At 40.7% G+C, this 25,882-nt stretch overlaps 1 protein-coding gene across 3 annotated transcripts in view; it reads right to left on the minus strand.

Moving 5' to 3' along the window:
- DOK5 (docking protein 5) overlaps window positions 1-25,882 on the minus strand; it is a 269,427-nt gene that overhangs the window by 34,173 nt on the left and 209,372 nt on the right. For all 3 annotated transcript variants that reach the window (XM_032607210.1, XM_032607212.1, XM_032607211.1), the window contains 3 exons: window positions 13,629-13,743; window positions 13,425-13,544; window positions 10,441-10,630 (listed from right to left, as the gene is read on the minus strand). In XM_032607210.1, coding sequence (XP_032463101.1) covers window positions 10,441-10,630; window positions 13,425-13,544; window positions 13,629-13,743 — 425 coding nt within the window. The remainder of the gene's footprint in view (window positions 1-10,440; window positions 10,631-13,424; window positions 13,545-13,628; window positions 13,744-25,882) is intronic.

A 25,882-nucleotide genomic window follows, 5' to 3' on the forward strand; every position in this document is an offset into this window, starting at 1 on the left:
GAGGGAACTTTCCTCAACATAATAAAAGCCATATATGACAAGCCCACAGCAAACATCATCCTCAATGGTGAAAAACTGAAAGCATTTCCACTAAGATCAGGAACAAGACAAGGTTGCCCACTCTCACCACTCTTATTCAACATAGTTTTGGAAGTTTTAGCCACAGCAATCAGAGAAGAAAAGGAAATAAAAGGAATCCAAATCGGAAAAGAAGAAGTAAAGCTGTCACTGTTTGCAGATGACATGATACTATACATAGAGAATCCTAAAGATGCTACCAGAAAACTACTAGAGCTAATCAATGAATTTGGTAAAGTAGCAGGATACAAAATTAATGCACAGAAATCTCTGGCATTCCTATATACTAATGATGAAAAATCTGAAAGTGAAATCAAGAAAACACTCCCATTTACCACTGCAACAAAAAGAATAAAATATCTAGGAATAAACCTACCTAAGGAGACGAAAGACCTGTATGCAGAAAATTATAAGACACTGATGAAAGAAATTAAAGATGATACAAATAGATGGAGAGATATACCATGTTCTTGGATGGGAAGAATCAACATTGTGAAAATGACTCTACTACCCAAAGCAATCTACAGATTCAATGCAATCCCTATCAAACTACCACTGGCATTTTTCACAGAACTAGAACAAAAAATTTCGCAATTTGTATGGAAACACAAAAGACCCCGAATAGCCAAAGCAATCTTGAGAACGAAAAAAGGAGCTGGAGGAATAAGGCTCCCTGACTTCAGACTATATTACAAAGCAACAGTAATCAAGACAGTATGGTACTGGCACAAAAACAGAAAGATAGATCAGTGGAACAGGATAGAAAGCCCAGAGATAAACCCACGCACATATGGACACCTTATCTTTGATAAAGGAGGCAGGAATGTACAGTGGAGAAAGGACAGCCTCTTCAATAAATGGTGCTGGGAAAACTGGACAGGTACATGTAAAAGTATGAGATTAGATCACTCCCTAACACCATACACAAAAATAAGCTCAAAATGGATTAAAGACCTAAATGTAAGGCCAGAAACTATCAAACTCTTAGAAGAAAACATAGGAAGAACACTCTATGACATAAATCACAGCAAGATCCTTTCTGACCCACCTCCTAGAGTAATGGAAATAAAAACAAAAATAAACAAATGGGACCTAATGAAACTTCAAAGCTTTTGCACAGCAAAGGAAACCATAACCAAGACCAAAAGACAACCCTCAGAATGGGAGAAAACATTTGCAAATGAAGCAACTGACAAAGGATTAATCTCCAGAATTTACAAGCAGCTCATGCAGCTCAACAACAAAAAAACAAACAACCCCATCCAAAAATGGGCAGAAGACCTAAATAGACATTTCTCCAAAGAAGATATACAGAATGCCAACAAACACATGAAAGAATGCTCAACATCATTAATCATTAGAGAAATGCAAATCAAAAGTACAATGAGATATCATCTCACACCAGTCAGAATGGCCATCATCAAAAAATCTAGAAACAATAAATGCTGGAGAGGGTGTGGAGAAAAGGGGACACTCTTGCACTGCTGGTGGGAATGTGAATTGGTTCAGCCACTGTGGAGAACAGTATGGAGGTTCCTTAAAAAACTACAAATAGAATTACCATATGACCCAGCAATCCCACTACTTGGCATATACCCTGAGAAAACCAAAATTCAAAGAGAGTCATGTACCAAAATGTTCATTGCAGCTCTATTTACAATAGCCAGGACATGGAAACAACCTAAGCGCCCATCATCGGATGAATGGATAAAGAAGATGTGGCACATATACACAATGGAATATTACTCAGCCTTAAAAAGAAATGAAATTGAGCTATTTGTAATGAGATGGATAGACCTAGAGTCTGTCATACAGAGTGAAGTAAGTCAGAAAGAAAAAGACAAATACCGTATGCTAACACATATATATGGAATTTAAGGGAAAAAAATGTCATGAAGAACCTAGGGGTAAGACAGGAATAAAGACGCAGACCTACTGGAGAACGGACTTGAGGATATGGGGAGGGGGAGGGGTGAGTTTTGACAGGGCGAGAGAGAGTCATGGACATATACACACTAACAAACGTAGTAAGGTAGATGGCTGGGGGGAAGCAGCCGCAGGGCACAGGGATATTAGCTCGGTGCTTTGTGACAGCCTGGAGGGGTGGGATGGGGAGAGTGGGAGGGAGGGAGACGCAAGAGGGAAGACATATGGGAACATATGTATATGTAGAGCTGATTCACTTTGTTGTAAAGCAGAAACTAACACACCATTGTAAAGCAATTATACCCCAATAAAGATGTTAAAAAAAAAAAAAAAGAATCCATAAGAAAACCGTAAGAAAATCCATAAGAGCTCAGAAAGTATTGGGAAATTCATGCACACAGTAAGCATGTATCAAGGCAGCATGGAATAAAAGGCTTGGTAAAGGTACAGACTTGGGCTCCAGACCGCCTGTCTGGGATTGCCCCTTACCAGCTTTGTGCCTGGTACACGTTAGTTAACTTCCCTAAGCCTGCATATCCATCTGTAAAATAAATATAATGATAGTAACTGTCACCTAGATTTATTAAAAGTATCAAATATGATACTCAGAATGCACAAAGCACATCTTCAAATAATGTGCACTTCCATTATTTCACTGGAATGTAAGCTCCACGTGGACAGAGATTGTTTTCTAATTTATTCACAGCTTTTCCACCAGGGCCCAGCACAGGACTTGGCCTATATTTAATGTCCAATAAATAACTGTAGAATAGATTAGGAAACAGCAGACAGGGCTAGGAAAGGAGTGACTGAGAACTTGACCCAGGCTTCCTTGAGCAAGTTTTATTTAAACTGAGGGGTCACTGAGCCACCGTGGGGAGGGAAGTGGTTTGGATGAGAAAGCAGGAAGAACAGTGTGACAGAAACAACTGCACACAGAATGCCTTGAGGTGGGACAAAGCTAAGAGACGAGACGACACGTTGGAGAGAGGGCGGGGGGAGGGGCGGCCCGCATGCCGTGACCCACAAGGGCTCTGAAACAATGCTCTTCACTATCTCCAAGTCACCACCTGGATGCAACAGCTTGCACTGGCACCGAACGCCCAACTTTCTAATCTTTGCTCCTTCCCTTTGACAATGACATTCCACACCAACATAGTTTATTAGAAAAATACTAATGGAACTGAAATTATGAAGACCAAAATAAATGACCTCACGGGGGACAGTATTAATAAGCAAACTTATGAAGTTAGAAAGCCAATCAATCGACTCAACAGTTCCTCACTTTCAAGATATATTTTGTGCATGTGCGTGTGTACATGTGTATGTGTGTGTCTTTAGGATATTTAAACATTGCTAAAAGCAGAATGTATCTTACCCTCAACGTGTATATTTAAGATAATCTTTTCTTCTCTCCATCCCTGTCATAGGGGTTATTAGATTAGTATTGATTTTTCACTTTTACGATTACACATTATAACTGAAAGAATGCGGTACTTGTCACACTAACATTAGGCAAATCATAATAGCGGCTGCAATGGATGTAAACAAAGGTAAAGGCACAGGCTTGGTCTTTGAGGAGTTTACAATTTGTTTGGTTAGACAAGATCTACATATGCGAATGGGTTCAAAGATAATATAATGGTAGAGTGAGCCGTTACAGGTCAGAGGAACAATCAAGAAAAGAAAGGTGGGCTTCCCTGGTGGCGCAGTGGTTGAGAGTCCACCTGCCGATGCAGGGGACACAGGTTCGTGCCCCGGTCCGGGAGGACCCCACATGACGCGGAGCGGCTGGGCCCGTGAGCCATGGCCACTAAGCCTGCACGTCCGGAGCCTGTGCTCCGCAATGGGAGAGGCCACAACAGCGAGAGGCCCGCGTACCGAAAAAAAAAAAAAAAAAAAAAACTGCACCCCTCCTTTGACACTTTCTATCGAACATCTTTATTTTTCACTGTGGGACTTACACATTCTAACATCTGTTGTACTTTTTCTTAATGTTTGTTATAGTCTGTATCCCCTCTCCTCTAGAAAGTAAGTTTCATAACAACAGAACACATGTAGGTTTTATTTATTGCTACATACATAGTGCTTGGAAACACACCAGGCTCTCAGGGTACACTCAGCAAATGTGATGAAAGAAGGCATGATTCATTTTTTACTAGTCCTTTACTAGAATTCTGAGGTACTGTCATATATAAAGTGGTCACATACACTAGTGGGCCATCACCTACGAAAAGATGGTCGCACCACGCAAAAAGCCAACAGGTATACGAAAAATGCCCCACATCACTAACCATCAGGGAAATCAAAACCACGATGAAATATCACCTCATACCTGTTAGAATAGCTACTGTGAACAAGACAAGAGATAACAAGGGATGGTGAGGGCATAGAGAAAAGGAAATCCTTGTGCACTGTTGGTGAGAATGTAAATTGGTGCAGCCACTATGAAAAATGGTATGGAGGTTCTTCAAAAGATTAAAAACAGAACTGCCAAAAGATCCAGCAATTCCACTTCTGGGTATATATCCAAAGGAAATGAAATCACGATCTCAAAAGAGATATCTGCAACCCCATGTTCACTGCAGCATTACTTACAATAGCCGAGACATAGAAATAACCTTAGAGTCCACTGGTAGATGAATGGATAAAGAAAATGTAGTGTGTGTGTATATACACAGACACTGGAATACTATTAAGTCGTAAAAAAAAAAAAAAAAGACAATCCTGCCATTCGTGACAACATGGATGGAACCTGAGGGCATTATGCTAAGTGAAGTAAGTCAGACAAAGAAAGACAAACACTGTATGATCTCACTGACATGTGGAATCTGAAAAAAGCCAAACTCACAGAAACAGGGAGTAGAAAGGTGGTTTCCAGGGGTTGCAGGAGGAGGAAAAGGGGAGATAGATGTTGGTCTAAGGGTACAGACTTCAAGCTGTAAGATGAGTAAGTTCTGGGCGTCTAATGTACAGAATGGTGACTATAATTAAAAATACTGTATTGTATACCTGAAAGTTACAAAGAGAATAGATCTGAAATGTTTCTCACCACAAAAAAAGGTAATTACGTGAGGTGATGAAGGTGTTAACTAACCTTACTGTGGTGATCATTTTGCAATACATACATGTATCAAACCATCACCTTGTACACCTTAAACTTAAAGGATGTTCTGTATCACTTATACCTCAATAAAGCTGGAAAAATAAATAAATTAAATTAAAATACACCTTAATTTTTTTTTTAAAGATGGCCACAAGACAGGAGGCATTGGTGAGTGTCTAATTTCTTTTTCCGAAGGTCACAAGAAAGTCGTCCTTTCCTTTAAGGATTTCATATGCTAGAACCAACCCCAGAAGCTCAAAGGTAAGAGGGGACCTAGCTAAGCTTCTTATGATGGCCTTGTCTTGTCTGTGTTCACACCCACACACCTAGCACAGTGTCTGGCAGAGAACAGACGGGCAATAATGAAAGATCTTTAAAGATGATGATTAAAGAGGTTACTCTGTAGAGTGGAAAGGGGACTCTCCCTTCTGATTTCACACACGCCTCCCCTCAAGCAATATTTATAATACAATTATAAATGAAAATTTATAAATAAAAAATCTAAAATTATTTTTTAGATCGATGCTAATGAAGAATGAATGGCCATATAAATGGCACAACTGTAGTTTCTGTTTTCTTTCAAAAGAAGAGAATTTCACTTCCTCTGAGCTAGCCTGTGTGGGATCTAACACATTTGTATTTAAATTTCTCTATTCAACATGGTAGGAAGCGCCAAGTACATTTTATTTGTTAATTTGCTTTCGATCTTTTAGTAAGAATGAATATATGCTCTACAAAATATTTAGAAGTGAGGGATTACTAAGTAGCTTAGAATCAAGAAGACAAATAGAGAATATCCAAAGGTTTATATGAGAATAATGGGCCTTTTACAGGTACACTCATTTACAGTTTTCTTCTCCAATGAAAAGTTATTTCACCAGTTAGACTTGTTTTTAGAGTGATATACACAAGACACAGATGATTTCTTTTCCAAGACTGTTCAGATGTCTTTACAACCAAAAAAAGCCTTTTTCACCAATTTGTGCACTCCATTTAAGGAAAAGAATTTGTATATGCAATGTCAATTTTCACATATTCTTGGCAAACCTGAAAGTTTCTCTTAAAACGATGTCAAAAGCACGAGAGAGACATTCTCTGGCTGGTAAAGAGAGACACCCATGTGTGGTAATTATTCACCACTTTCTGCCAAATGTCACCTGAGCTGCCCTCAGCCCTGCAGGTGCTAAACCGAGGGTAGTCATTTAAATCGGTCAGGAGGTAGGACAGAGCCTGACACTGAAGCAAGCAGCAAACTGGGCAGCCAGCTGTGAAATTCACAGGGAAACTTACTGGACACCTGCCACCATGCTTTAAACAGTAACGTTTCAAGAATAGTTCCATGGGGGATGTTGCCGCAGTTAAAACTTCATGTCAACTGGACCTTCCCATGAAAAAATCAGAGACCCTGCCAATCTGATGAGCTTCACTGAAGCCTCAAGGCATTCCAAGTGGAAAGAAACAAACAAACAGAGGTACGGTCAGAATTGCCTATATTGGGGAAGAGAGGGAGAAACAGCATCTAGAAGACTCTAATGACCTTTGATCATGATACTGCCGCCCAGGAGAGATGAACAATTCTGACTGCACTCCGAACTAAAAGAACAAATAGGAGGCTCCAGAATTAAAGTAAACTGAGATCATTTATACATGAGTGCTGGTTATGCAGTATGCCTTCTCTTCCTTAGCTCCAGAGAGCTCACTCAGAACTAGGCTAACCTAGTAGAGTGGTGATACTTAGCCTTCTTAGAAATCTATAGGGTTTGGAAGTAAGAAGAGCTGAGCGTGTTCCTGAATCCACCATTTACTTACTGGTCTCATGCCTTTGGATCAGTCGCACAGACGCCCAAGTTTCCCCTTAGGATGAGCATAATAACATCCCCTGGTTTATATGACGAGCAAATGGCTTAAATGAGACAGTGCATGTAAAATGCTTTAGTACAGAAACTCTTGTACAGTAAGGGCTCAATAAGTATCAGCATTTATTTTCAATGGTCGATACGCTTGTTAGAGCAGAGTTTTTCACCTGGATAACTGGACCTGATAATTCTTTGTTGTGGGGCTCGTTTGTGCAGCACACATTGTGACAACTAAAAACGTCTCCAGACTTTGCCAAACGTCCCTTAGGTGCAAAATCACCCCTGGTTGAGAACCACTCTTCTGCATCTCAGCACCGTTATGAGTGATATTATTAATTACAGTCAAATAGCTGCTTCACCTTATTTGCTTTGAGAAATTATTAAATACTGTATTGGACACATTTTGCTAGTTTGTTTTTAAACCTCCCATCCCTTCTGATGGTGTCAATAACCTTTTCCTGCTTTGGGAGAACCACGCCCATTCTATCTGTACCCTGTGTGCTTTCCATAAAGTCCTCAGTGCAGTTCCTGACACATAGTGAATGGAATGGTCAATGTATGGCAAGAATCTATCTCTCTTCTATTGGCTGACGGTGTGAGAAGACCTCAAAGCTCCTGGAAGCCCCACGTGGAGCAGAGTGAAGCCAGCTAGAAGAAACAAGACTATGATAGAAAACCTAGGGTCCTCATTTGGACTTTGAATCAACCCAACCCTGAAGCCACCTCTGCTCCCTGGACTTTGGGTTCTGAAGGCCAACAAATTTCTTGTCTGCTTGTGTCAGTTTGTGTTGACACAACTGCCTACTACCTGCCAGGCATTATGCCAGGTGTTTGTATGTGTACCTTTATTTAGTCTTCATGGCCATCTTGTGAGAGACATAAATTATACCCATTTTACAGGCGGCCAATGGAAGCTCAGAGAGTTAGGTCATTCACTCAAGGTCCCACAGCCAGTATGTGATTGACTATAATTTCATTTCGTTTCCTCCACCTCCCAGCCCAGCTTATTACGCGTGCCCCATTGTCAATCCTGGTGCGGTGAAATGGGCCATTCAGCAGGAATAACACTTAGCTCCAAGTCTAACAGAGGCTTTGCCTAGACAGAGCAGAACTTTGCCCAAGGTCTTAGGAAGATTCTCTGCATTCTAGAGGGGAAATGTTGTGACGTTTTTGCAGACTCATGCTGGATATGTGAAAACTATCTGCCTAGAGAGACTTAACTCCTGTTCATCTATCAACGTGAGACAGGGAGAAAATTATCTTAGTTAATATGACACTGCCTTATTTTGAACACATCCAAAAATAGCCAAGGGAAAGAATTATCTTCACTAACAAAGTGAGGCAGATGTGAAACCTTCACACTTGGGGGAACACGAATGATCTTATATCCTGAGCATCTTGATGGTAACTATAAAAATTCATCTTTGAGTTTCAGGCAAAATATAAAATAGTATGATTACCTTGCATTTAACGCTGTCTGGATCCTGCAAACCCAGTCCTGTTCCAAAAGTTATTATGATAAAACCTCAAAGAGACTTTATTAAGAGAAGCCCAGCACCTTCTGGGTCATCTATATGCATTGCTGCTTTTACCTAAGACCACCCCAGAAGGAAGTTATTACTTAGATAAACTTACAAGGGAAGTTAAACACTTTGTAAGTGGCCAACAGCTAATAAAGAATAGCGATCAGGACCTAGGGTCTCTCTGACTCCCAAATCAGTGCTCCTTACACTAGGAACCACACTGTTTGGGAAATGAGCGCGGTCCTAAGAATACATTCCCGATACTTGTCCTTCCGATTGTTCGTTCAGTCTCAGGTTTGCACCGGCCCCATAAAGCATGACCACTGAACAAGATGCTGCTCAAAATCAACAAAGATTCTAAGTCCCTACCATATCCGAGGCACAACACTGTGTGGTACGGGTTGTAGGCACTACAACCATCTAACCACTGGAGTTCGTGGACAAAATACCCAAAAGTCAGACCATAAAGAGACCAAAGTCATGAACCAAAAAGCTCCTTCATTTCCTGAGTCAGCACTTTACAGCTTTTGGTCAAAGACGAATATTTCTGAACTTCATGTCCCCGATACAGCCTCACTTTTCTTCCACCATTTCTTTCACTTGAGGTCCTTCAATTCCTCCCCACATCCACATCTGCTACCTCTATCCTATTATTTACAAAATATGAACACGATTATACACACACAACACCTACTTAAAAATCTATATGGTTTGCTATCACACTCAGGGGAAATATCAAAGTCTTTAAAATAATCTCTTAGATCCTTAGCCGTTCTACCAAATGTCAATATGAAGAAGTTAAACTTTTGCAAGCTATGAGCAGTATTAAAACCTGGAAGATCAAGAAAATTTTTAAACAGTTTCAAGTAGGGCTTCCCTGGTGGCGCAGTGGTTGGGAGTCCGCCTGCCGATGCAGGGGACACGGGTTCGTGCCCCGGTCCGGGAAGATCCCACATGCCGCGGAGCGGCTGGCCCCGTGAGCCATGGCCGCTGAGCCTGCGCGTCCGGAGCCTGTGCTCCGCAACGGGAGAGGCCACAGCAGTGAGAGGCCCACGTACCGCAAAAAAAAAAAAAAAAAAAAAGTTTCAAATAGTCATGAGATACTACAAAGGTTTACTAATTTTTAGCCTTTGGAAGTGACAATAAAAAGCCATACATACCCATTTCCTATTATTATTTCCTATAAATAGAGTGAATCAAAGAAAAGCTGAAAAATATGAAAGTTGGAATAAATGCTGCCCCAAATGGGCCCCAAACATCTTGACCAACGCAGAATTCTTCTGCACGTCAATATGAAATATGAGGTGTACAGTCAATAGAAAAGCCTATTTTCTATGATGAAATATCTTTCATAACCAGATTTCACCGGTTACAGTTAATACATAAATAATTTCTGAGGGAATTCTCTGGCGGTCCATTGGTTAGGACTCCGCACTTTCACAGCCGAGGGCATGGGTTCAATCCTTGGTCAGGGAACTAAGATCCCACAGGCCACACGGCGTGGCCAATAATAATAATTATTATTATTTCTGAGACCGAAGCAGGGAAATATAGCCACCTTCCCAAACAAATTCTTAATTTTCTATCAAGATTTTCCTATAAGGATAATAAATAAGTAGTTCTGACATAAGAAGGACACTGCACTAAAGATTAAAGTTTTATTTGCTGACTTGAGAACCTTTGTGTCTCTGGGAGATTCACCAATGCATTTATACCATTTCCATTTCCAGGTACTTAAAATTTAAATAGACCAAAGAAGAGCTGTGTGGAAAAGAAGAATTTAAACACTTTCTAGGATAGTTGTAAGAGCATCAAATTGATCATATTTCTGAAAAGTGAATTTTAAATAATTGGGCTTTGCTTATAATGGAGTGAACAAATGAATGTGAGTGGAGCATTACATGACGTGAACCTGGGGAAAAAAATGTAGAAAAACAGTCATGAAACTCACCTCCCTGCCTCAAAAGTGAACCAAGCAGCATCTCGTCCATACCGCCGCAGGGCGCTTAGCGGCCAAGAGATGAGTTTGACTCTGGGATTCTGGACGTCCCAAAGACAGATGTGCTCATATGTAATCTGCAAGGCACATTCGCCATGTACATCTAAGTTAGGAGATGGCATCAAATACACATTGAATCTCTCTGGGAGAAAAACAAAAGGTTAGTCTAAAATCCCCAGGAATAAAACATCAAAGACATTGTAGGAACAAAGAGGCATTTCAAAGTAATTCAAGCTCTTATTCTAGGTTTTGGTTGAATATTCAGGAAGATAAACCTTTCTCATAAATTAACAGTTCCAGTAAATGATTTTTTTAAATGAAGACCATATTAAATAACATACTAATGATACAGTCTGGTTGTCAACATGCATGCAACACTATTTACATGAGCAAAGATCTTTTTAGAATTTTAAAATTTGCATAATAAAAATTTGTATGCCAGTAAAAGACTAAAGCAATGAAACCATTAAAAACAATTTTTTTCTTGCCAAGTACATGTTAATTACACCCACACTTTTGTGTTCACAAAAGATGCAGGTGCAAAATAATTGCATGGTTTAATAATATTAAAATTATATTGATCAATTTATAATTTTCATAACTAAAGGAACACAACTCTACCCCAAATTATTTAAATAAACTAATACTAACTAACACTATGCACTTAACTGACCAACAGTTTGGAAGAACTCCAGCGGATCTATTTGAACTAGTTTTAACAAAGAGCTCTCTTTAGCCAAATACCGGAAAGAAATATTCATTTGCTTATTTGGATGACTGTTACCATTTAACCAAGATTACTCTGAATAAACTACTTGGCTTATTATTGCAACTGAATTTTCATCCCCTCAGATACCGTCATGGTATTTTTATTACATTTCTAGAAAATTCATTAATTTAGGAAGCTATAGAGTCAAAATTTTAAGTGAAATATGAACAAAAATACTATTACTACAGCAAACACACTTTTATCTATCCATTGTTATGGTAGATTGCCTACATCTGAGAAAATAGTGTGGCACTAATAATATCACTGGTATTCTAAATTAATTGTTTTATAATAAGGAAGTCATTAGAATTTCCATAGACTTCAGTTTAGTAAATAGTGTCAAGATTGTCTTCATAAATGTATTCAAGCATCTATTCTTCAAGTTTTCTAAGTTACTTCAAACTCCCAGTAACCAAATATTTACTGCTTTCTAATAACTATTATTTTAAAAGTATATTCTAGTGGAGCAAATTTCTCCCTGGAGAGGTCTGAAACAAGTAAGAAAGACTGTCATCATCAAGCAAAAAAGTTAAGAGAGACCATTACCAATTTCTTTGCTTGGAAGTTCTTCCATATAAACTACCTCATCCAAGAAAAACAGCAAAAGTGGTAAGACTGACTACTTTCGTTACAATTACTTGAAGTCATACAATTAATCTTGTAAAGTGCCTTAAAAGACAGAGCTGAGTTTAATTATAATCCCTAGTAGTTATATACCAGAGGTGTTCTTATTCCTATTTGACAGAAGAGGAAACTGCAGCACAGAAAATTGGTACCAGAAAGGTAACTCCTAGGCACAGGCAATTCTTGAATTCAGTTTGGAGCACTATCTGAATATAGCTTTGTAAATATAAAACGTGAAAAATAAGTGCTGATCTGAGCCCTCTAAAAAATAATCAAAACCTGTCATGCTTTCCTCTTTATGTTTGGCTTCATGTGCATTTGTCGGTGAGGCACTACAGGTACCGTGCAGCCCAAGAGCATGCTGAGTTAGTGAACTATGGGGCGAGCAGCTTGGGGCTTGGTTGTATGACCCTGGTAAAGGACTTGATTAAGCTCTCTGCCGCTCAATTTCCCAGTCTGTGAAGAGGCTCCTCTGAATTAGCTAGCACTCCTAAGACTTTGTCAATAACACTTCCCTGGAGATGGATTCTGGCAGATACGAGGCTTCCAAGATAGTCGCCGACTGTAACTGTGTCATGAAGACATAGTTCCAACTGGAGAAAGGGCATTTTTTACTAACAACTGGAGTGTGAATCCACGGAAAGGGTCAGTACAATTCCACCTCTGCCGTGTTCGTAGTCGAGCCAGGTGACCCACAGCCTCTTCGGTTGTGATATATCCTCATAGATCAAGTCAATAGGCTAAGAGTAGAACTATGGGATCCCATCTATCCCATCACAAGGCCCAGTTATTTGGAGCCAAAGAAATGATTCCTCGCCTCCAAGCTCAGACTGCAAACCAACATTGATTCTGTTGAAGTGTTCATGAATATTTCAGTCATTATTATTTATGATGACGTATTCCCAGGTTGAGTGCTGAGCGTAAAGAGCTGGCTCAACTGTTAGAGCTAAAAAAATATACCACAGGTTTAGGTGGGTTTAAACTTGATGAAACATTCATGAAGTCTGGATTCTATTAAAAACACTGGAAAGTGTTCAATAAAAATTTTAAGTGAAAAAAAGCAAGACAAGAACCCATGGCATTGTAAAATCTGTACACTATAAATATAGGCTCAAGAGTATAGTCTGGAATCAAACAGTAGTTATTGGAATCGGAGCAAGACCTTTAGCTCTTTTAAGCTTCAATTTCCTCATCTGTAAAATGGAGAAGTAATAGTACTTATATCATAGGGCTGCCAGGAAAATTAAACGGTCTAATGCATCTTCCACACAAAACTGACACACACACAGCAGGTTCCCCATAACTTCTATCTGATATTATTAATGTAGATACATTCCCATTATACGTTGAAAACATGTTAAGAGAAGAAACGCACTGAAATGTCTGCTCAGGTTTTAGGTGAAATAAAAGGTTATTTTTACTTCTTTCTTTATACATTTTTATACCTTCAAACATTTTACATCATGAAGATGTCTCATGTTTCCTTACATGGGGACAAAAACAGTTTTAGAAAAGAGCAAAGGAGAGAATTCTCTTTACATACCACTCTGTTCTCTCTCAACCCCCGTAGCCAGTAAGTCAGGCTCTCCAAGGCTGATGTCATTGATTCGCGTCCCTACACACTCCATCTGGAGAACTTTGCACCATTCATCAGCCTCAAGATCTGCGGAAATGTCCAGAGATTAACGTGTATGCCCAGCACCCGCTGAAAAACAAAAAGCCAAAGCCCTCCCTGCCTCCGACAAACCTGATTCACAGGCAAAGGTCTTGGACGTATCATCATTGAAATAAATCACTATGGCATGCTTCTTGGTGCTTTTTGGCAACCGAGCTACGTTCTTCACGTTGTTGAGCTCTGTAACCTGAAAAACGAACGATGGTGAGTAAGAGGATGCCCCAGAAAGAAAGCTTCCCGTCAACACCATCAAACTGAGTGGAGGCACAGAAGGCAGAAGGCGCGTCCCAGGCGAACACAGCCTGACAGAAGAGTGTGTTTTCAAAAGCGATGAATTATTTCAGTGTCATCCTCAGTGCCTAGCAAGGAAGGTTAACAAACTACCTCCCCTTTTTAGATTTTTTTCTTTTGAAGCCTATTAACAGGCACAGGCTCAGAGCTTCGTAGACGTAGATGCTTGTTTTATTTTTTTAGATTTTTATCCGCCCCTGTCAAAGACTCTGCCTTCTCCATTGTCATCATGTTTATCTCCATCAGTGTGGACAGACTTTCAAATACCCCGTCTCTTCAGAGTACTCCCAACGCAAGCATCTCAAACACACTTACCCCGAGGAAGAGAAGGCAATGGTGGTCTGGTTCATAACTAGATGATCTCACCCTTTGATAATCAGAGATAGAGTCTTAGGATTCTCAAAGATGCCCCTCTACTCAGGGTTGAAGTCATATATTCCAACACAGAGAGCTGGTAGGTGAGGTGTTACTCCAGTCTCTCTGACTTACTCCTAGCTTCTCCATGGTTATGGGGCCACTGTCTTAGGGTCTGAAAATACTGCATGGTAATCACCTTCTTCCTAACAGTAGGGGAAAGCTTTCCCCACTAGCCATTCTCCTCACCTCCCTCTCTCCCTCTAACTCTTTTATGAACCGTTTCCCTCCCACAAGGGGTACTGGCTCATTGTGTTTCCAAAATGCCATCTCTCATTCAGTTACATCCAGATCCCCTGCTGCACTCCAGGGCTGTGATCCTTGAGTCCTGCAGGAGAGAAGGTTTAGGTGGCTTGGGGCAGAGTATTTACAAGATAAATAACCCTCTCACACTAACTTAGTCTATCTCTTCTGTGTTATACAAAAGAATGTGTCTCCCATCAGTCTTTGCCATCAGTAATGTCATGCCACATCTCCCATCTATTACTCTAAATTCAATAAATGCTTGGCTCAGGAAGTAGGTGAGGAGAGAAGCAAATACTCTCCATGCACATCCTAACCTGATGATTTCACTTCCCTGCTTCTTAACCTCCACCGGCTCTCTTTATAGGATAGTGCAAATTTCGTAGCATGAAATATCACAACAGTTGCTATGGACCAAATGTTTGTGGCCCTCCCAAATTCATATGTTGAAAGCCTACCTCTAAGGGGATGGTATTAAGAGGTGGAGCCTTTGGGGTGATTAGGTCACGAGGGTGGAGCCCTTGTGAATGGGATTAGTGCCCTTAGAAAAGAGGCCCCAGAGAGCTCCCTTGTCCCTTCTGCCATGTGAGGACACAGCAAGAAGTCGCCTTCTAGAAACCAGAAAGTGAGTTCTCACCAGACACTGCATCTCCCTGTGACTTGACCTTGGACTTCCCAGCCTCCAGAACTGTGAGAAATACCCGTCTGTTGTTTATCAGCTACCCAATTTATAGTATTTTTGTTGTAGTAACCCAAACAGATAACACTGTTTCCCAAAAGCTGCAAACTCTTTAGTGGCTAAACACTACCTATCTCATTCCCCAACTGCACCAAGTCTCTCAGCGTTTACCAGATGCAACTGTTTATTTTTTGCTTATTTCTGTGCTAATACCACAATATAAGCCACTATCATCTTGCCATAACTGCCTACTGGTCTCTCCACTTCTATCCTAACCCCATTCATTGACTGTAAACACAGCATCCAGATGATCTTTTCTTTTTTCTTTTTTTTTTTTTAATGTTTTCTTTTGAAAACCCTAGTCAGCTTTGGGAAGGAAGTAGCTTTGGCGGAAGCAAAGATATTTTGGTGAAAAAGGAAAAAGGAGCCTTAACATGAACAGAGGCGCTTGGAAAAGTGAGGGTTAGGGGGCACAGATGAGTTTTTTAAAATGCAGTTCTGACTCCAGCGTTTCTAGGCATAAAACAGAACATTTCAATGACTTCCCTTTTGCACTTGCAACAAAAGCCCAAATCCTTAGAATGATTATGAAAGCCCCCTGCGGTCCTCCTTATAGCTCTCACCAGGCTCCTCTCTGACACCTTCCCGAGCATCCTATGTCCCGGCCACACTGGCCTTTATTCAGTTCCCAGGAGGCACCACGATTCTCCCGGCACAGAGCCTTCCCCATGGTCTCCTTACTTCACTCCCACTGGCCCTGCTGGTCTTAGTTTAAATCTCATTTACCTGCAGAGCCCCACTGGACAACCCCCCAGCCCCCATCAAATCAACGTCTCAAGGCTCTACGATCCAAGGACATCTTTGCCCTCACAGACCTTGGATGGCTACACGGGTTATGGTTTAGTGCCTGTCTTAGAATAAAAGTTCCATAGGGCAGAAACGGTATCTTTTTTGCTCACCACTTTGCCCCCTGAATCTAACCCAGAGCCTGTCACACAGTGAGGATTCAATGAATGTAGGTGGACTTGAACAAAAGACCAAACTCACCCACAAAGTCACGTGTATGATGCTTCTCCAGGGTGCATGCCTCTCTCTCCTGTCTCTTTTCTCCAGGGAAATTTCACTTTTCCTTCAAGGTTCACTTCCTCTGGGAAAGTTGCCCTGACCTCAGTGTGAATTCATTGTTCCCTCTTTTCTGTTTCCATGTCTGCTGCATGAAGCTGTATTCTATTATCTGTTGTTGTAATTAATCCATTTAGCTCTCCAGCTCCCAGCTAGACATGAGTCACCTATCAGTGACTTACTGGTGAGCTGAATCAATGAAAAACAATCATTTGAGAGTCAACATTTATTGAGCCTACACCCTACATTTATACACACTCTGCTTAATATTTTTATATAGAACATCTTATTTGATCTTCATAAAAATCCTATGACTGATATTATTATCAGTATTTTCCAGATGAAGAAACTGGGGATGAGAAAGGTTAAACTCATCTGCCCAAGTCCACAGCTAAAAGATGGCACAAACGAGTTGCGAATGAGGCAAACTGACCCCAAAGCTTCCGCTCTTCACCGTCCAAAACACTAATAATGACTAACCCTGCAAAAGTTCAGCAGAGAGAATCTTTAACTCCGAAAGTCATCTCCTATCGGAGGACCTCTTTCTTTTCATGGGGGTAGGTTTTATTCTAACCCTCTACTGAGATATTATATAAGATTAGTCCACCCTAGCCTCAAACTCAGCAATGACCTTGAAATATGTCATTTCATTAAACATCCACCAAGGGCAAAGAGGAAGGAATAAGTCACCTGAAAGGGTCAGGAAGTGCAGGGAGAGCTGCATGAGTCCAAACACAATCATCCATTTTGGAAACTGGTTTAGATAATAAGAAACCCCACACCCGTCTCAGGGTGAACGTTTAAGGAGCAGAGGAGCGGGTAGGGTTATGTTTTATGTGTGGAAGGACCATCAGGTTCTGAAGCAACAGTTTCTGTCCCCACCTCAGAACTACATCTCAGTGAGCACGTGTACACACACACACACACACACACACACACACACACACACACACACGTATGCTCGCGTGCACACCTTACTTCCAAAAGAATTGCAATCTGCTTGAATTCATAATAGAATCTTCCTCAAAACACATGCTACAGTGACAATTATGAGAATTAACATTTTCAGACATATTTATAAGTCACACAAAAACTTCTATGAGACATTTATTTCCACCATCACTTCATTTTGTAAATGAGAAAAACGAGGCAGGACGTATTTTTTTTAATATTCCTTTCCCAAAGAAATAATTGGCCCCTAAATAATTACTTTTGAAGTAAAGAGAGATTCTGATAAGGTCTCAGATTATCATTTAATATGAGCAGTATCTTAAACGGGGGCAACAACAGTGTAACTGACCATCAAAGGTGACTCTATGGGATCCTCAGCCCTGTCTCAAAGAGGATGAGCTTTCGGGACCACTTGCGTGTAATGACTTCAGTTCAACTTCAGTATGCATTTATTGTCTTTTCCTTATGCCTCAGATCACCCAGAGGTTCTTTCTTGCCAAGTTCAAAACTTTTAAGGAAAACGCCCTCCTGGGTTTTATAGATTACATTTACAGTTTTCAAGATTTTATTTTTCTTCCACAGTGCAGGAGAACGGACACACCCTAAACTTTACATGAATTATGCTCTTTGTGTAGAGATTAACAGATAAAACGTAAAAATTTCTTGAAGGTGTAACAGCATCAAGGAGGGAACCACTTAAGCACGATTGCAGGAGAACAACATTCCCTCTTCAAGAATCTTCCTTGCATCCATTCGTTCATCAAAATGTTTAATTCATTGTTTATTTACTATTCATTTACTCATTCATTCATTTATTTATTTGCAAAATTTACTCTGTGTCAAGTACTGTTCTATTCACTAGGGATAAGATACGGAAGCTTTGTGCGCTGTTAGTGGTAATGCAAAATGACGCAGCTGCTGTGGAAAACAGTGTGGAGGTTCCTCAAAAAATTAAAAACAAAACTACCGTGTGGTCCAGCAATCCCACTTTTGGGTATATACTCAAAGGAAATTCAAAGGACCTCAAAGGGATATTTACACTCCTGTGTTTACTGAAGTATTATCTACAATAGCCAAGATATGGCAACAACCTAAATGTCCACTGATAGATGAATAAAGAAAATGTGGTATATACCTGGAACGGGATATTATTCAGCCTTAATAATTTTTCTTTCCCTTGTACTTCTTTTTAACTGTTAATTCCTGTTCATGGCAAACAATACCCGTTTCTATTGATGGTAGTAAGAAAATGTTCTGTTACAGTGAATTTATTTAAACAAAGAAGTGATATGATTTCAAGCAAAAAATTAAGTAAATAAGAGTAGAGGTGATACTGTGACCACAAACAGTTACGAATAAATGACAAATGACTAAAAATTAGGAAAAACACCATCAATCTACTACTCCTAATCTAATACTACTATTATGAAACTGATTTTCATTTCATTTTCTACTGAGTCAACAGTCCAGGTGACAACCAATTGACCTAAAGGTCATAGAGTCACCCAGAACAATTCTCATTTGCTTCCCAGAGGCATGACAGTAAATTTCAATAGAAACTTGGTAAAGATTTGGTGCCCACTTGATATCCCAAAGGTCACCCATCTGAATAGGACCATTTGTTTTCTTTTTGCCTTTTCTGTCCATTTCACAATTGCATGTCCTAAATGAGAGACAACAAAGCATTTCAAGCCTCATAACCAAAATCTGAAATATATCTGAGAATTATGATTTAAAGATCAAAAGAACAGTTCCCAAGAGAGGTCTAACATGAGATCCAGTTACAAATTTTCATTACTAACAGAGGGTTTTGACAGTAAGCAGAAAACAAAAAGAAGTCAAATTGTGTGATTAAAAATGGTATATACATAGAGTTTAAATATTTTGACCTATGCTTTTATATCATCTTCATGCTAAGGGAACAGCTGACCAAGTTAGACAATCAAAATAACTTCTGTTTATTTTCTGGGCTGCTACCTGTCTGGTTACTCTTTCAAATTATTCTGTGGCCTCTCAATCTCTAACCTTCCTTTTCTTTTTCCAGGATATATTTAAGCATCCTGACTCCAGAGATTTTTCTCTTGAAATGGAGTTAAAATCTGCCAAAGAAGACCAGAGACATCCATATGGCTTACTGAAAATGTCAATATTAGGACCTTTGAAATGCTTGATTTTCTCTTGAAATTGGGTGTTTACTTTCAAAAGCCCAGGCTAGCTCTAGGCTTAATCTGACTTTATACATCCTGGGCCCAATTCAATCCTTGGACTGATTCTAAATTCATGGAAGGGGCTTCCCTGGTGACACAGTGGTTGAGAGTCCGCCTGCCGATGCAGGGGACACGGGTTCGTGCCCCGGTCCGGGAAGATCCCACATGCCGCGGAGCGGCTGGGCCCGTGAGCCATGGCCGCTGAGCCTGCGCGTCCGGAGCCTGCGCTCCGCAACGGGAGAGGCCACAGCAGTGAGAGGCCCACGTACCGCAAAAAAAAAAAAAAATTCATGGAAGACAGTGGCTCCTTGAAAATTCTGCTGGTAAGAGATAATGAACACTAAATAGGAACTTCCCTGATACATAAAATATGTTTATGAGCACAGAGGATGGAAAGATTAAGTAAAGGTAAGACTGGGCAAAAATGATTCTCTCTTTAGAATCTGGAAGTATGTCCAATCAGACCAAAGGCAAATTCTGTACCTCACAGCAACCTTCACTGTCTAGATTGAATTATTTGTTCAAAATCATCCATCGCCTCCTGGCCCTCGTGACTCTTTACTGAGTTTGGACTTGGTCACGCAACTTGCTTTGGCCAACAGAATGTGAGCTGATGTCCTCAAGAAGATGCTTTAACTGTGTGTGTAAGTCAGTTCCACTCTCCTTGAGCTTCAGCCCTCCACTACAATAACAATATCCCCCTCCTTCTTCCTGGATCTCTGAATGCAGGACAGATGGACTGCAACTGAGTCAAATTAATCCAGCTATGCTCAGTACACCCACAGCCAACCCAGATCCCTCAGGCGACAAGGGCAGAGGATAAAGATGAGCTGCTATAAGCTACTAAGATTTTGGAACTGTTGCCATAGCAGAAGTTGGCTAATACACCCTCTGTTTGATGTCTTTTTGGCCAAGAATTTTCCTAGAGTTTTTCTCTCAAATCCCACTGTATAACAATATTGCTTCTAGTACAAAGGAGACCACATTTCCTACTCAGATACATAATAATCCACTAGAACATTGGTTATCATTTTTAATTTAGTAGTTGAATCATTTGGTCTTAAAATTTTTTTTCAAAGAAAATCTTACAGTGTCACCATTATATATAAGTAGAACTAGTCTAACTACATGAGGAAAATGAATCCCACCCTACTCCTCAGTTATAAATCCACTTCTCAAGAGCGAAGCCTCCCATCCATCACTTCACACCTCACTTCAATCAACCACAGAATGCTGAATGGCTACAATGTAATACTAAATTCTCAGGGTGATATAACGTCCTCGGCACTATTATTAAACCCATTACAAGGATGAATAGTGAGAATCAGAGAAGTAACTAAATTATGATTTCTCAGGTAGAATGGAAGGGTCGAGCCACACTCAAAGCTAGAACTTCTGGCTTCTATAGATGTATGTTATTTCTAGCAGTACACTCCATAGGGTGTGCTCCTTAAAACATACTATAAGTAAATGAATGAATAAGTGACTGGCTGAATAAATGAGCAAATGAATAAAACTAAAGTTGCAAACAGTTTTGGAAACAATTAAAAGTTATTTCTGCAAGTTGTAAATCATATCTTGAGAGAGGAAAAACGAGAAATGCAAATCTTAATTCCTAAGGAAAAATAAAGTACTTGTCAACTGGAAGACACTCTGAACTAAACTCATCTTTCCTACTTAGACCTTAAAATGCTGAAGAAACTCCGTTTTTCAAAAACCACTTGCTTTTATGTGGGTACACCTGGCACCATGGTTTGCATCCCAAGCTACTGTTCTAGTGAAATTCTGCTTGGGACAAGCAAAGAATCCAAATATCAGGTCCTGTGGATCAAGCACATACAGTAAAAGACAGAAATCTCAAGACCACAGTCCAGTGAATCTTGACACATGTACACACCTGGGCAGCCACCAATGTTTTGATTGACATACAAAACATTTCAGTTAATATCACCACTTCCTGGGTCAGTACTGACCATAGATAAAACCACTACTGTTACCTCCATCACCACTGATTAGTTATGCCTTTTAGAAAACTTTATATAAATGGAATCATATCATATGTATTTTTCTGTGTTTGGTTTCTTTCACCCAATATCGTGTCTATGAGATTCATCCACGCTCGGTGATACTTCGGCATCATGTGAATAAGCTGTTACCCAAACACCTTTCAGAGAGTTGTCTTAGCATCCACTGGAGACTCATCTGCATGAAAATACTATTCTTTTTAATCCAACTGGTTTGTCAACCTAAGTCCATATATCTATGAGTGCCAGAGTCAAGATAGATATTGACCAAGGATGCTTTTACTGTTCCCACCTGCATACTGCTTTTTATTAAAGTAATCTGGAGACACAGGTCATGAATATTACTAGAATCACTATGATTACTCATTTATTTCAAAAATGTGGACTACTGCCTTTAATCAGGTGAGCAAGTTTATGTAGCATTTACTGCATGTTTAGTTGACAGAGGTGCCCACCATACATCCTTTATGCATTTGGACAGCCTCATCTTCAGTTTTTAATTTAGATTTGTCAGTAGGTGAGCTGGTGTACACAACTGGGTAGCTTACTCAAGAAGGGAACCAAGCCATTTGGGACCTGACCCCATCATCAGTCTCTTTACAGTCATTCCAGAAGGACAGCCAGCTAGCTGTTATCACAACTGCAAGTTCTAACCGTAGTTACTTCGAATCTGAAGAAAATCATGCACAGGTGAGTATGGTGGTCCATTTAGGTTACACTTCTAGAGCCTGTTGAGAAGGGATGCTGGCGATTCTTTGTTTCTCAAAGCTTTTGGTGGCATTTGCAGACCACCTTATGGGGGACTTCCAATCTTCCCCTTGCACTGAAGCATCCTCCCTTCAACAGAGACTCCAGGCAGATGGAGAAGGCGGTCCACCTCGCCTTTCCTGCGCCAATGCAGAAAATGACAGAAGGCTACCTTGTTGGTGGTGTGCTTTTCTGGCTCTAGCATGTGATTACATTGGATGGCACTGCCTGAAAATCAGTCTGAACAAACTTTGATTCACTCTTCTCAAGATAGAGCCCGACCACGTGTATTCCTCCCACACACTCTGTGCTCCTCTAAGAGAAATGGATCTCTTTCCAATAGCTGGAGGAAATAAAAAGCTGCACACTGAAGTCTCCACCTAGCTCCCACTTATCTACTGGACAGTTCTTTGGGACTTTCAGAATGTCCCTCCAAATACTTCTCTGCACACACAGCCTATTGTGACGCTAGAGGTCATTATATTGAAGAGACACAAATCTACTGAAACAAAGCCAGTGCACAATTTACTGTTTTCCTTATCTTAAAAGCCCAACTGAAATCCCTCTCATTTCTGTGGTCTTTTCAGTCCCGCCAAGCAAGAACACTTGGGCTTGTTCTTCCTTTGCCTGGAGACACTCTTCCTCTATAGGAAGAGGCCCCACTCCTGCCTTCTTCAGCGACTCACACAACATCTTCTCCTGATGACTGTATTTAAAATTGTAGGGGCTTCCCTGGTGGCGCAGTGGTTAAGAATCTTCCTGCCAATGCAGGGGACACGGGTTCAAGCCCTGGTCCGGGAAGATCCCACATGCTGCGGAGCAACTAAGCCCGAGCGCCACAACTACTGAGCCCGTGTGCCACAACTACCGAAGCCCGCACGCCTAGAGCCCGTGCTCCGCAACAAGAGAAGCCACCGCAATGAGAAGCCTGCACGCAGCAACGAAGACCCAACACAACCAAAAATAAATAAATTAATTTTATTTTAATTTAATTTTAAAAAATAAATAAAATTGCAACACTCTCATCCCACATGCCTATCTCTTTTCCCTGCTTTCATTTCCTCCTTAGCATGTATCAGTCACGCCGACACACTATATATTATACTTTTCCTTTATGCTGGAGTCGAAGCAGGGAGTCACCTGCTTTGTTCTCTGCTGGATCTCCAGTGACCCTCAACACGCACACGTTAAACGAAAGCCCCGCTTCCCAATCACCATCCCCATCGTAAAGACAAGGGGACTGAGGCGCGGTGATGTTGTTACCCTGCCAGGGGCTAGACGATTCCTGACCAGTGACAGAGGCAGGATTTGACTCCAAGCAGGCAGACTCTGAATTACGTGCCAGATCTTGGGTTCTAAGCCCTTCATATGGATTATGTTATTGAACTTTCACATCCTTTCTCACTATGATATTACTCCCATGGTACACAGAAGAGTGTCGAGGTCTACAAAGGTGAATTTGCTCACTCAGCAGGTAAACAGCAGAGCTGGGATTCAAACACAGATGATCCAACGACTCTTTACTAAACCGCCAACTGCCACCAAATGAACATACAGCAACGAATCAGAGAGGCCATCATTCCTGAGTTAGGCATTGTTATTCCTAAGGTGGGTCGTGAAGGATGAGGGGAAGTTTATGAGGCAGAGAAAGGAAAGATGAATTTCCAGACCAAACAGAGCCTACATATGCACAATCACGAAATTGCAGTTTGGTACATAATAACCTGGGGAAGAGCGGCGGCGAGGCGGGACAAAGCGTGGAGGGGGAGCCACTGGACTGGGGCTACATCCGAAAAGGCCCCGTGTGATGCCGTCAGGAGTTCACTGTGACTCATGAAGTCTGCAGAGCATACACTAAGAGATTTAAAACAAATAAATGGAAGGGTAACATCTACGCATTAGAAAGATTCTTCTACAGGCCAGTGGTTCTCAGTCTGGTGGAGATCTTGCACCTCCCTCCTTCCCAGGGGAAAAGATGTCACAAAGTCCAGAGATATTTTTGGTTGCCCAAACTGGGAGGTGCTACTGGCATCTAGTGGGTAGAGGCCAGAGATGCTGCTATACATCCTACCGTGAACAGGACTGCCCCACAGCCATAATGTTAACTAACAGTGCAGTGGGTGAAAACCCCATTACAGTAAAAGTAGAGAATGAACGAGGCCGATGCATCATGCAACTAGAGAGTTCTATGCACACAGAGTTGATGAGAACGGCACCGTCTGGAGCTGAGCGGCGAACAGCTGGCTTGGGCATACACGGTGGACTTAACCATGGGGAAGGAAGGGAACATCGTGACCAGAGGGCAGAAATGAGGTCCAGAGAGGCCAAGAGGCAACCAGGTAATGGTTATGACTCTAGCGTAGGTTAGAGTGGGAGGAATGGGAAAACACGGAGAGATTTAAGAACTACTTAATTACCATGCATTTCTTGTTTTCTAGCTTTCTGAGTATCAAAAATCCAAAGTACTATGACTCCCTGAAAGAAAAGAAATATTCAACACTCTCCTAAATTTCTGATAAATCTTGAAGTATGCCATGCAATTAGGAATTCCAAAAGAAGGACTACCAAATCAATTTGTCTGTTTAAAGCCGTATTCCAGATGTCTTATTCGTCATAAATGATAGTAGTCATTGAAATAAATGTTTAACAGCCAACGATGAACCAAGTGGCCATACTTTAAAAGTTTAGTTTGCTACTGATATAGTTTTGCATTAACAACTTGGAGAACAATTACAAATTACACAGCTCAATTTTCTAAGTGGATTATTTTGTAACTAGACAGAGAAACTGCTGACATTTTTTCTGGCGTTTCAAGGGAAGATTAATACAATCGGATTTTTAAAAGTACACTGCCTTGAGGAACTGGTATATTCCTGTCAGAATTATGCAAGTCGTCAGCATTGCGTGGGAATATTAAGTATGTTTCTGGTGTGCTGCAAAGTCAAAAGCCATTTAGGAAAACAAGGATTTGATTTCCCATTTTCCCCCTTCTTTTGCTGATGATAATTTACAGATAATGATTTATTTATGTTTACAGAGTGAAATGGAGACCGCTACCTAAAAGGCAATTTTTTCGCCTTGCTTTTGTAGGCTGTATCCCAATTATTTTTCCCCTTGTGGGATTGAATGAATTAAGTGAGCAATTCACTTTGTATGTGCAAGTTGTGAAGCTCTGCAGAAGCTGCAAATTATTTCATTCTAAAATAAATAAATAAAGCCATTATCCTACGGAAAATGAAGAGGCATAAATCCCTTTAACTTTTGTAGGTTGCCTTTGAAAATAAAAGTCAGGTAAAAGCAATCCATTTCTGGGTCCGTAATGTTTTCTCAAGTACAGGATTAATAAAATAATCCATTACATTATTATTATTGTTATTACATTATTATTATCTGTGAAAAGCACTCTGAAAAGCTCTAATAAACATTTCCATTAAAATTTTGCAAGCCTTCTTATAATGTGTTCCAAACTTTTTCATATTGTCTTTCCTAAAAAAAGTACCAGTGGGGGCGTCCCTGGTGGCGCAGTGGTTGAGAGTCCGCCTGCCGATGCAGGGGACACGGGTTCGTGCCCCAGTCCGGGAAGATCCCACATGCCGCGGGGCGGCTGGGCCCGTGAGCCGTGGCCGCTGAGCATGCGCGTCCGGAGCC

This window comes from Phocoena sinus, chromosome 15, assembly GCF_008692025.1.
Source record: "Phocoena sinus isolate mPhoSin1 chromosome 15, mPhoSin1.pri, whole genome shotgun sequence".
In the NCBI taxonomy this organism is placed as follows: Eukaryota; Metazoa; Chordata; class Mammalia; order Artiodactyla; family Phocoenidae; genus Phocoena; species Phocoena sinus.